At 36.7% G+C, this 12,728-nt stretch overlaps 3 protein-coding genes across 3 annotated transcripts; all 3 read right to left on the reverse strand.

The window, feature by feature from the left end:
* Positions 1 to 8: 8 nt before the first annotated feature.
* On the reverse strand, positions 9 to 1,303 carry LOC140829902 (probable F-box protein At4g22030). Its single transcript, XM_073193186.1, has one exon. It carries the CDS (start codon positions 1,272 to 1,274, stop codon positions 9 to 11), a length of 1,266 nt encoding a protein of 421 aa, XP_073049287.1. The 5' UTR covers positions 1,275 to 1,303.
* Positions 1,304 to 4,385: 3,082 nt separating this feature from the next.
* LOC140829029 (aminomethyltransferase, mitochondrial) lies at positions 4,386 to 7,553 on the reverse strand. The gene is made up of 4 exons (XM_073191971.1): positions 7,292 to 7,553; positions 6,216 to 6,788; positions 5,416 to 5,534; positions 4,386 to 5,032 (listed from the first exon to the last, which is right to left on the reverse strand). Exons 2-4 carry the CDS (start codon positions 6,774 to 6,776, stop codon positions 4,486 to 4,488), a joined length of 1,227 nt encoding a protein of 408 aa, XP_073048072.1. The 5' UTR covers positions 6,777 to 6,788; positions 7,292 to 7,553; the 3' UTR covers positions 4,386 to 4,485.
* Positions 7,554 to 10,147: 2,594 nt separating this feature from the next.
* On the reverse strand, positions 10,148 to 12,250 carry LOC140829903 (uncharacterized). The gene is made up of 4 exons (XM_073193187.1): positions 12,049 to 12,250; positions 11,032 to 11,108; positions 10,861 to 10,897; positions 10,148 to 10,353 (listed from the first exon to the last, which is right to left on the reverse strand). Exons 1-4 carry the CDS (start codon positions 12,242 to 12,244, stop codon positions 10,154 to 10,156), a joined length of 510 nt encoding a protein of 169 aa, XP_073049288.1. The 5' UTR covers positions 12,245 to 12,250; the 3' UTR covers positions 10,148 to 10,153.
* Positions 12,251 to 12,728: the final 478 nt, after the last annotated feature.

The raw sequence follows: 12,728 nt of genomic DNA on the forward strand, positions 1-12,728 counted from the left end.
TAGAAGATTCAGAAAAGCTTGCTCGCGAACTCATTGATCTCTGCCCCTTTAATGGAGGACGCTGCCGCAAGATCTCTGAGCTCCGACATGCTTCTTCCCAACTGCAGACACACCTTCATTTCAAATAATTCTCCGTTCTCCCTTCTCTCCAAATCTTCTTCGCTCAGGTTCGATTCTATCGATTCTTCCATGAGCTTGAAGAATCCCGCGTTGCTTCGGTACATTTCGAACACCATCCCCACCTGCCCGCCGTGTTCGAGTGCATTGACAACACTCGCCAACGCGCCGCCTAAAACGCCCAGCATCACTGCCCAACCTCCATGGGAAGGGGTGCCCACTAATGAGGAACCCACGGCGGCTAAACCCGTCAGAATTGGGGCCGAAATGGCGAGAATTTTGTTGAGTTTTAATGCTTTGTTGGCCAACTTCACGTAATCTTCTTTATCTTTTGTTCTCATGACGTTCACTATTTCTTTCATTTCTTCCTCTAACTTCCCATTCCAGCCGTTGAAATCTTTGTTCCCCCGTAGCCCTTTTGACTGCCTCCGCCATTGCTCTGATGGCCACCAGACTGCAGGCTCCACTGTCGCTGGGAATTTTTCCAGCATTACGCCAAGTAGAGGGAGCGGGTAAGCTTTATCCAGAGCCAACACTTTTTCCATTAATTCTTTCACGTCAACCGCCGTAGGGTTCCCTATGCAAATCATCGTCTGGATTTGATTCTGAAGCTGTTTGAAAATCCTGGCAGAGTTTCGTTGTTCTTCCGCAAGCTGAGACGGCTGAATCGTATTCAAGATCGAGAGCATCCCAGTTGCGGCCACGTACATGGAAGCCGAAGAAATCTTCAAAGCAGCCGCCGGAGCTCCGGCGCTTATGGCCGCAATTCCTGCCATGGTTGCAGCCGCCAGAGTGATGGCATTGGTTGAATTCAAAAGAAGACTATTCCAGTGGGTTCTTTGATCTCCGATGTTGTTGTGCATTTCAACTCTATCTGCAACTGCTTCCAAGATTGCGTAAATCTTCGCCATCACCAAAGGATCCGCGCCATTATTCTCAAATCTTTTAAATCTCGTGTTAGTGCTAAAGGGACTCAGACGTTTTTCAGTACTGTTATGGAGTTCGAGTTCTTCCAGACCACTTGTTCGGAGCTCGGGAAGAGAAATACCGGTGACACGTCGCGGGACGTTAATGGCAGCCCTGATAGTTCGTTTTTGCTGGGAAGAAGAAGAAGACACGGATGACTTCAATAAGCTCGAAGATTTTAAGGTTGCCATTTTCTTTTCTTATGCTTGATTTATGTGAAATCTGGTATTGTATTTTGATAAGTGCTGCGAGATTTGAATGAGGAAGGGTTGCATGTGGCAAGTGCATATTTATAGGGAAAGGTGTGATTTTGACTATTGACTAATTAATTGAATTTTTAAAATTAGAAATAAATTTCAACATCTGAAGTTTGAATTGAACCAGTTATATATTATTATCATTCTTTCAAGTTTGTTAATATTTAAACAATATATACGGAAATTGGACCGTTTCTTGCATTCCATTTTCTTGTGAACCAATTATTTATTCCTTTTGAAACAAATTCATGTACAAATAATTTTTTTGCGCTTGTTTATTACTCAACTAGTATATATTGTAATTTACACTTATTTCTTTCCGGTTTCGTTCTTCTTCTCCCATATTTTTTTCCTCTCCCTTCATCAATCTCTTTCCCTTTCTTCATGATTTTTTCCAAACTCCTCCAATTTTTCATATCAATTATCAATACATGAGATTTATTGAAAATTTTAAAGCACTAAAAGAGTTTATTTCTCTCAAAATTTAGGTAGAAGAATAGTTTATGAACTAAAATTGGGTAGTTGATGTGAGGTTTTGACGGAATACGAATGATGGTTAATTGTATGTCTTTGACACACTTCATTCGATTTATTTGACTCTAAAGGGGATACTAAGGATATGAATGATGCATTGGGTAGGCTTGAAAGACTCAAACGGCCCAAAGATCGCATAAACCATCCCTAAGTCATTTTTCTCCTTATTCTCAACTCGAAGGATGATTAGAAAAGTTCTACATTGTCTTTTTTTTTTCTCCAATTTTTTTATTTTTTATAAGCTCACATCTTGCCAATTCACAATTAATTCATACAAGTATGACCTAAAGTGCATATATGATGTCTCAAAATATGTGACAAAACTAGTTTGTGATCAAATCCTTCGGCTACAGCTACAACTCATCTCAATCAATTTTAGACGTGATTCAATCTCTTGAGTGATAAAAAATCTAGAGAGTCAATTAGTGTGTCATATAATCACAAGTGTAGTTTCTCAAAGAATAACCAGAAAAATTTTTATACTCGAAGATTACACAATAAAGCACATGCTAAGAGTGGTGACGTGAAACAAAACACAAATCCTGGTGACGTGGAACAAAACACAAATCCTCCGACACTTTAGATTTACACTGTCCTCAATGTCATGCCATTAAAAAAATATATAAAACTTGAGTATATAATAGTAACAGAACACATGGCAGTGTTGCTTTAAGATCCATGAAGTGCAACATGAAGATGGTAGAATTCCTCGATGATTGTAATATATATTTTTTTTAACAGTTTAAGTTTTCCTGTATCTGAATCATCTTGATTCATTTCAGTATTCCCTACATGAACCAAAATCAAAGAAAATTAACATAAAAAATGAAAAAAAGTAAAAATAAAAAGTGAAATGATAGGAAATAAAATAAATCACTGGGTTGCCTCCCATCAAATGCTAAATTTATTGTCTTAGCTAGAAAACTCCCATTATAAATTAGTTCGGATCGTGCAAAAAGGTACTTGGCTCCTCTTGCTCAACAGTTTCTTCATGAAAATTTTCAATCGATATCCATTCATCCTAAAAAGATTTTCTTAATCTCCACAGATTTCTATAATACCAAATGGAAAAACTTCAGTAACAGTAAATTAATTAAACAGAGGATGTGGATGCAAATATACATACTCCTTTATTAATTTTTCGTGACAGTATTGTAGCTCTATCATTAGCAAAAGAGAATCGACATATTTAGTAAAATATTTATTATTTGATATATGTTTAATTTATAATTTATTCCAATATAATGTGAACACACTTTACTTATTATAATATGCACAAATTATACATCTATTTAATTATGTTTCCTTATCATATCTATATTACGGAATGAAATTTTAAATCAAATATTATATAAATTTTTTATTCAAATTGAAATAAATAAAGTAAATAAGGTTAGTGCTAAATAAAAATTTAAAATTTCTATATATAATATTTGGGAATTAATAAAATTTGTGTTTTAAAATACATAATATTTTGTAAATAAACAAGGTGTAGAAATTTCTTTTTTGGTCAGTGTAGCCGCTTCTCAGAAATAAAATGGTTTTAACTCAAGCTTAAAAAGAAAATGTCAACTCGAAAAAAAAGAAGAAGAAAGAAAATGAATAGAACTAGCTACCGATGTAAAAAATAGACTGCTTTTACGATTTCCGACCCGGGACAACAGTGGCCAGTTTGAGATTGACTTTCAACTCGAAGAATATTTCAACAGACCCGTCAATATCGTCCGATGAACGAGCCCAAGATCTTGGACAACTCGACCCTTTTTTTTTTAGCACACAAGTCAACCGTTTTTGTCGACATTTAAAATATTCGATAGTATCTACAAATTTTATTGAAAACACAATGGAAAAGTTGCATGCGAAGAAAATTAATGACCAGAGTGATCTACATGTCACGCAATTAAAACAAGATCCATGTTAAATATAATGTGTGAGACTAGCACGTTAAAATTAAGGACGCGGGTGAAAAGATTTTGTCTTTCTATCCACGTCGAACATCTTCTTTTTTATTGGAGTGTTGTATAGAAATGAAGAAAATTTCAGAAAAATAGAACGGGTCCAAGAAACGGGGCTTGGTAAAGAAATCTTGGGGCTCAATTTATTTTAGAAAACCGATAATGAAATCTAGTGATCGAAATTCAAAGCTAAAGAGTCAAATCCCTCCCAAATATTCCAGTTTCATCACAGACAAACATGCAACAACCAAATTTTGAGAGATTTGGCATTTATTTAATATTAATGGCTTGGCATCATGAGCATTGTTGTCACCATTCCTACGTTATGTATCCAAGAATCAAACTTTTTGGATTTTGGAATTGCCTCAAAACTATCAAATGCAGGATAAAACACAGCTATGTTTATCTCCAGCTGAAATAAATTTGCAATCTTGCACATAAATTCTGAAACTTTAGGTATATATGTCAATTTTTTTTCCATATTCAATGTATCAGTTATGGGTATCAAATTATTAAGAACTCTAACAAAGGATACTAATTTAACTCAAAAAAGCTATCAGGCAGAAATAGCATTTGACAGATCTCATAAAAGAATATATCATTTTGAGAGTTAACGGTTCAACATTCAAGAAAAAGTTTCAGAACCAACAGAACAGTTAGGATGGCTTGTAATACTTGGTGGGAACGAAAGGCATTTTTGTAACTGATCCATCATATGATTTTCCCCTAATCACAATCTTTACTTTAGTGCCTGCCTTGTGTAATCCAGACTTCACATACCCCATTGCAATGTTCTTCTTCAGACACGGACTGAATCCCCCACTAGTGATTTCCCCAATGTTTTGTTCCTTCTCGTCTTGAATTTCACTATGACTGCGAGCTGGTGGGCCAGAAGAAATAAACCCGACTCTCCTAATTGACGGCCCTTCTTCGATTTGTTTGAGTATTACTTCGGCACCCAGGAATCCTCCCTCAGCTCTTCGTCTTTTACCAATGGCCCATGTTAATCCTGCCTCAACAGGTGTTATGTGCTGCTCCATGTCGTTGCCATACAAGCACAGTCCAGCTTCTAGACGAAGGCTGTCTCGAGCTCCCAAACCTGTTAATCTTACCTTATTCTCAGATTTGTCAAGAATTGCTTTGGCAAGATCAACAGCATGCTCTGAAGGGACGGATATTTCAAAGCCATCTTCGCCTGTGTACCTGAAGGTTTGTAAAGTTCAACTCCATTTTTTAAATGATGGAACGGACAGAGAAGAGAATCTTCATCCATTCGTGCTATGACAATGGATTAGAGAATCAGTGAATTCGATTTCTGATAATCGGAGAACAATCTCAAAGCAATGTGAAAGCACAGAGCAGTATGATGACAGAACTGAATCTATTGCACCATACCTTTGTTACACATTTCATGAACTGTGTAAAACTTCAATGCGTGTGGTGGTTGTAATAATGGACATACGTATTCTAATAGGAAATAAATATGTTGCACAACAAACAGAAGAGACCAAGCCTCGTTCTATCTACTAGTTGTTCGAAGAAACAACCATTTATGCTTTCACATAAAAGATATTCAAATAACATACCCTGTTCGAGTAAGATAGCAGGTTGATCCATTGATGTCTATCACTTTGAAGTCACCAAAGTATATCTTGCTCAAATCTTCTTTAGTCAGGTGCTGGAGAACTGGGGCAGCTAGAGGCCCCTGCACAAGAGAGGCAAGAGAATTTAAAATTTTGCAAATATTCAAATACAAAGGAGCATAGAAAGACATGCTTGGAATAACGGATAGTTCATAATAACATTGTATATAAAGTACGTGAAAAGAAAGCAGCAGGTCTTGTGACTTGCATAACCTTTCATCCATCTAAACACCTTTTCCCAGCTATTCTCCGTAAACCGTCAAGGAAACAAATGACAGACAGCCGCAACAAAGAGAATAAAAAGAATGACTTTTTACGACAATCCAAGTATACATAAAGAATTTTGTAGAGATAAACAATGCTGAAAGAAATTAAATCAGCAGAATACATTGCCTTGATCATAGATCAAAAATAAAAAATAAAATGAAAAAGAAGAAAATCTTGAGCTGTGTTGTTATATTCTGGCAATGAGCTTAATCATTCAAGAAAATCTCGAGCCTGTAATGTTATTGCTAACTCGTGTGTTAGCAGCATTATTACAATATTCTCCAATGATCATTTCATTAATTCCCAAATCACAGACCGTTATTTATGTAAAATCAACCATTTTCGACCATAAATCGCGCCCTTCAAATCACAGGACCCATTTCATAGATACCTTTCAAGCTCAATAGCAAGGAGCAATATTCAATCAAATTATGTGAAATATAAAAATATCCAAAACAAGAAATGTCACCACGGACCTGTAGAGCTAGAAGGGAACGCTCATCATGAATGTGCCATGAAACGTCGCCACCTTTTGATGTGAATGCCTTCATGTGTTCCTCAATATGGGCAAGATCCTTGTCTCTGCAGCCAGCATTAACAACCAGGTATATGTGATCATTTGTCACCTTGGTGATTACTGAATCATCTATTGAGCCTCCCTTCTCATTTGTAAAGACAGTCAAAGTCCCAGTCCCAGGTGCAAGCCCAGCAACATCGGCAACGACAAGCTTTTCAAGGAAAGCTATGCAGTCCTTTCCTTTAAGACTTAGACCACACATATGAGAAACATCAAATAGGCTACCATTCTCCCTACAATTTATGGTAGAGTCCATGATTGAGTCTTTGTACTGGATCGGCATACTCCAACCCGCAAAAGGCACCATTTTCCCACCATGGGCGACATGGAAATCATACAGAACAGTTTTCTTTAGATCAGTTTCGGATGAAAAGCACCGACGAACTATAGTCTTTTTGTCGCCATGAGCCAAACGGCGAGTAATAGATTGACCAAGTTGCCACAATCCCCCTCCTCTCATCTTTGTAAATATCTGTCACAAAGGAAATGCGTATAAAGCTTTACCAATCACATTCCACAGATAAATATTGATCCTGGAGCTAAACCACACGAAGAAGCAAGCATCAAGAAGAGCCAAGATAAACAAAAGGGCTTTAAATTGAAGCAATGCATAAATTACAATGACAATAATCAAATAACAATGGATTCAAGACAGCTTTTAACATCCAATACAAGGAGTAAAACAAGCACATTGATTGCATAAGAACTATCAAAATACAATATTTCGCTCACATCTCGTTCGGTTAGAAATGCAGAAAGTCGTGTATAAACCAATTAAAATGTAAATTTCGAAGGTGGATCCCAATATTATTTGCACAAAGATCCATAAAAACGAGATCTTTAATGTGCACAGAAATAAACAAAAACGATAATTTATCAAAAACAGAAAATATGCAATCTTGGACCAATGGTGACTACTAAAAACATGGAATATTGAGAAAAAAAGGAAGGAAATAATCAGAGCATACGCATTACCTTGAACTGAGGATCCCTTTTCTTGAGAACAGTTTATGTGGGAAATCTGTTAGATATGTGGAATAGAGGAAATCTGTCGCAATCCAGGCATCTGAGATATAAATTTTGCGTTAAAAAATATAGTAGGATTTAAGTTTTGTGATATACTGAGTTTTTTTCCTGGGAATTAAAATGAATAATAAAAAAAAATGGAGAGGGTTGGTGGGATATAGTGGGTGGAGGAGGCTATCTCAGCACAATCAAGACCCCATCTTTAGTGAGTGGTGATGCGAATACCTAATTACCCAATTTGTCTATCGGTTTGCCTCTTTGGTAGAGGGTGGGCTTCACGGTGGATGTGGCTCACTTGCCAGCGTAGGATCAAAATGCCTATTCTTCAGCTACGGAAAGCAATTGTTTTTCATTTAAGGGTGAGTTTGGTTGAGCGGATTAAATAAGGATAGATTAATAGTCAAATATTTATCGTTAAAATTTTAAGTTGTTTTAATAATCATTTTAACCCGGTTTAAGATATAATTTTATGGATAACTATTTGATTAATAAAATTGGATCTTAAACCGGGTCAAAATGATTATTAAAACATATTAAAATTGTAACGATAAATATTTGACTCTTAATCTATTCTTATTTAATCCACTCAACCAAACAGACCCTAGTGTTTAAATCTGAGCCTTTGATCACCTCATGGGGCAGTGCCTCACAAGGTAGGGTGAAATAAACCGCTTCACGGTGGATGTGGCTCACTTGCCAGCGTAGGATCAAAATGCCTATTCTTCAGCTACCGAAAGCAATTGTTTTTCATCTAAATTGATGGGCGTTTGCATTCTTGTCATATATGAAAGGCAAAATGTGAATTTCAGTAACATTCTTTGTATAAATATGTTCCGACACTCAATTTTAGTTATTTTTATTAGAATCGTGTAATTAAATGATCAATATATCTTATAACTATATGTCGACGTTCAATTTGTCATTTTCGTCACAATCATATATCTTACTACTACTTTATAATACTAGGAATTAAATGCAACAAGAATGTCCCCAAGGAAATAAATTCATATGCGGCTTTTAAGGTGCTCCGCCGTAACCTCCCCCACCAGCTCCATGATCGCCGCCCACTCCAACTCCTATATCATTTCCCTGCTTCCCATTACCATCACCGCCGGTGTCTATATTACCGCCATCTCCCTCTCCAAAACCTGAGCCTCCACTAACGCCACCGCCCCCAAATCCTCCACCGACTACACCGCCAAATCGTCCGGAAACTGGGCCTCTACCGAAACCGAACCCGCCACCAACGCCGCCACCAAATCCTCCGAAATTCCTAGGGTGAGGTGGGAGCCGGTGGTAAAAGAACGACTTCTTCTGCATGTCATCCCCAAGCTTTTCTAGAGGTAAAATCCTGCCAGTGATAACACTAGCGATTGCAGCCAAGACGATTAGGAAGAGAATCTTGGTTGCCATGTTAAGAGTAACAGATTTAATTCTTAATGAGAACTACGATTAGCGATTGTGCTTTATATAGAGTTCAAGATTGCGAGGAATATTGAAGAAAAAACAAAATTTAACAATTTCAGGCAAGTGATCATGCGATATTCGTGCTGAATAAAAACCAACTGCATCAAACCAGGATCTACCCAAATGCCAACCTAATGAGAACCCAACTCCAGTAGTTCCAAGCTTGTGCATGAATGTTACCACTTACCAGGATAACCCAACTATGCAGATATAAGTCAATTTTTAGATTTTAGGTTACTGTATAAGGGTATCCCAAGGCAATTTTCAGGTAACCAATGTGGTAAAGAAATTGTATTACAGGCGAGTTTTCCAGCCAGACCACGAATAAAAATCTAACTTTACCTCAAAGTAGAAAATTGAGGACGAAATCTGACTTTTTAAAACAAGAACAACTAAACTATTTGGGCTCAAATTTACAGCTAAAAAAAGTCAAGACAGCGAACTCGAGCTTGAATTATATATTCTACCACCCATTCGACCCCATATTTTTAAGAGTTAAATCATCACTTTTGCTCCTACATGACGGGAACAAGTAATCAACACAACTGGTCACTTGTCCTAATGAAAGTTTTCGCTAGTCCATGCAAAATACAGGTCAATGCCCAACGAAAATCGTTCTTTCATGGTACACATGCAATAGTCATATAATTAACCAAGAGTTAGCTCCAGAGAAACAAGATTTGCATCCACGGAGGTCGATGCCTGTAAGCTTTTCTTCTCACTTGCTATTCTAGCTCTTGTGAACCCACATTCTTGATCTTCTAAATCTACCATGGAATTTGGATACCTTTTACCACTCTTCTCACCTCGTACCAACATTTGCTTCTCTTGGCTCACCTGCAAATATACTCTTAGACTTTTAGTTGTTGTATTTGGTATTATATAATTATTGGTTATATATATACAAAACACATAGTTCAAACATATACATGTACCAATAAATAATGGTCAGACATGTTATAAAATTATATTGTCACTTAAATCTATAGCCTTGAACTTACTTGAAATGGGTGGCCATTGCTGAAATAATCTTTTGGCATGGCAGGAGTATTGGACTTCTGATCATACCCCAATTTTATTCCCTTTCCAAACGGTGAGAAATGTGGATGTTCAGTTTCTTCCCTTTTGATTGGGAGCTTCTCTAGCCTACGAATTAGAACAGCAAATTAATTTTAAAACTATATATGCTACCTAGCTACTAGGTTCCCGTCGTATATATATCAGCGACAATATAGCACTAAAGATCGATCAACTGATAATTGTTCTAATGGTGGAACACATGATTTCTTAGATTTGATTCAACGGCAGTTGTACATAGGCATGTGCAGTAAACAAAATGTAATCTTACGCCAATATTACAGGCCTGGCGGTGGTTGGACGGATAAGCTCGGGGCTGAAACAGGTTAAAGTTTCTTCACATGAGGGGAGCTCATAGATGGTAGCTGGTCCCTGATAATAGTATTGGTTGGAGTTGCATGAACTCCGTACATGATTTGTTCGCGGCGGAGTGGGTCGCGCCTTCTTGTTTTTTGTTGCTTCTGCTTCTGAGACAAGATACACATTCAATACGAACGTCAAGTTCTTGATAAGAACTAGGGTAGATCCGCTACCCTAGGATCTGGCCGGGACGGTAAAAGTTCAAATATACATCCCTTAGGGGCAAAAAGATATGAAATTGTAGAAGCTGAAGGGTATCAAGCTCTCCATTCATAATAGTTCAAGAGTAGGTATGTTGTGAGACGGTCTCACGAATTTTTATCTATGAGACGAGTCAACTCTATCGATATTTACAATAAAAAACAATACTTTTTAGCATATAAAAGTAATACTTTTTTCATGGATTACGAGATTTATCTCACAAAATACGACTCGTGAGACCGTCTCACACAAGTTTTTGACATAGTTCAAAATATGAAATAAGTTAGCTCTTGATATACATAAATACATATATATACATATATATATATACACACACATATGTGTGTGTGTATATAACTCCATGCACTTACGGTAAATTCAACAAGTTAAAGACTAATAATTAATCTCATTACCTTGCATCATATGCTCTTGCTTCATGCTCCTGTACATCTGTCCATACAAAATGTAGTGTAACTTAAAACCTAATTTTGTATACAGAATATTTTAATTAATTTATATATGACGTCATAACGTAAAATCCTTGAACAATTCTTAACCCTGTGTAAAGGGTCTCTCACTTTAACCTGAAGATGGCTCTTGACGTGGGTTATGGTAAGCCCCTTCACATTCATCAGATCCAGCACCATTTTCGGAGTTGCCCCTGAAAAAATTATTATCTAGTTATATAAAATGAGAATGATTTCTACTTATATATACTGATATAAATTACAAATTTTTGTGTTTAATTAATATCATTGATTTTGAAACCCTAAACAAACCATAATTGATAAGCCGGTGGAAGATGGGGATGCATCAAGACACATGTATCCATGCAAGGGACGAAAGGCCCCTCGAAAAAAGAGTGAGTCTCATGTGAGACCGTCTCACGGATCCTAATCTGTGATACGGGTCAACTCTATCCATATTCAAAATAAAAAGTAATACTCTTAGCATAAAAAATAATACTTTTTCATGTATGACCTAAATAAGATATTCGTCTCACAAATACGACCCGTGAGACCGTCTCACACAAGTTTTTGCCTAAAAAAAAAAGCCTTCGGCAGTTCGATAGGCTACAACTCGACCTCGACCACTAAGTCAACACTCGTGTCGTTCTCCTCGCACGTGTGGTGGGATTTTTACTATGATAATTATAGTGACAAATTAGTTAATTCCACCATTAGTTATTAATCATGTGCAATTACGTAACCCTTGTTTTTAGGTACCGTCGTCGAGTTACAAACTAACCAGATGGAAAAAGCTAAATCTAGGAATACTAATTAAGGTACTTGAGAATGAGGCCAAGTCATGATGCCCCTTATGGTCATGAGTACGTTATACGTGTGCTACCTTGCACAAATCTAGCGGTTGAGTAGTATCCTAGTCGTATGTGCTCCCTCGTTTTAATTTTCGGGCCAATTTTAACATGTCAACGACGGGAACGTGATATAGCTAGGATCGCGATCCATGATAGTGATCACAAACATCCTCCATCGGACCAAATCGCGCGAATCAATATAAATAATCAAACACATGCATGAACTAGGTAAAATTATGATAGTTTTCATGCACATGCGAACGAAAAGTGGCAAAATACATACTTTCTTCCCCTCCGAGTTGTTCAACAGCATCGACAAAGCATTGATGAAGATGGCGCGTCCATCTCAATCGAGGCATTTTAGACCTAGCATACGGCCTAACGCCGTGTTGCACGGTGGGTGGTAGCAATGGATGGCTGTTTTCCGACACATGTTGTGTCGGAACCCTACTTGAAAACTCAAATAGACTGTACTTCATGCTATAAGTGGCGAGACTAGGCGGAGAATCCATGAGTACCACTATTTTAGTTTTCAAAAGCAGAATTCAATTTATATTTTTGGTGGTGAGAATGAGAGTTTGGTGGCCTTTGCATCAACAAATTAAAAGAGAATAAATATTTGGGTGACTACTGTTGTCATAATTTGTCCATTTGTGCTGCTTTTTGGAGACTCCCGTTTTCGTACGCACATGTTTGGAATTTAAAAAGTTTCAAATTTTATGTAGATTTTGAACATTTATCTTTTGTTCATTAAAAAAATTAATTAAATAAATAATTTGCCTAGTTTTTTTTTTGTTAATATTCTTTTAAGGTCCTTTTTTAATTGACACTCTTTCATTTATAGCAATTATAGATAAATATTTTTAAATATTTACGATACAATAAAAATAACAACTTATTTTTAAATTCAGATGGTTTTGACATGGTACACTATTTTTTAATTTTCTATCCAACAACTAATTA

Source organism: Primulina eburnea, chromosome 4 (genome assembly GCF_022965805.1).
Source record: "Primulina eburnea isolate SZY01 chromosome 4, ASM2296580v1, whole genome shotgun sequence".
Taxonomy (NCBI): Eukaryota; Viridiplantae; Streptophyta; class Magnoliopsida; order Lamiales; family Gesneriaceae; genus Primulina; species Primulina eburnea.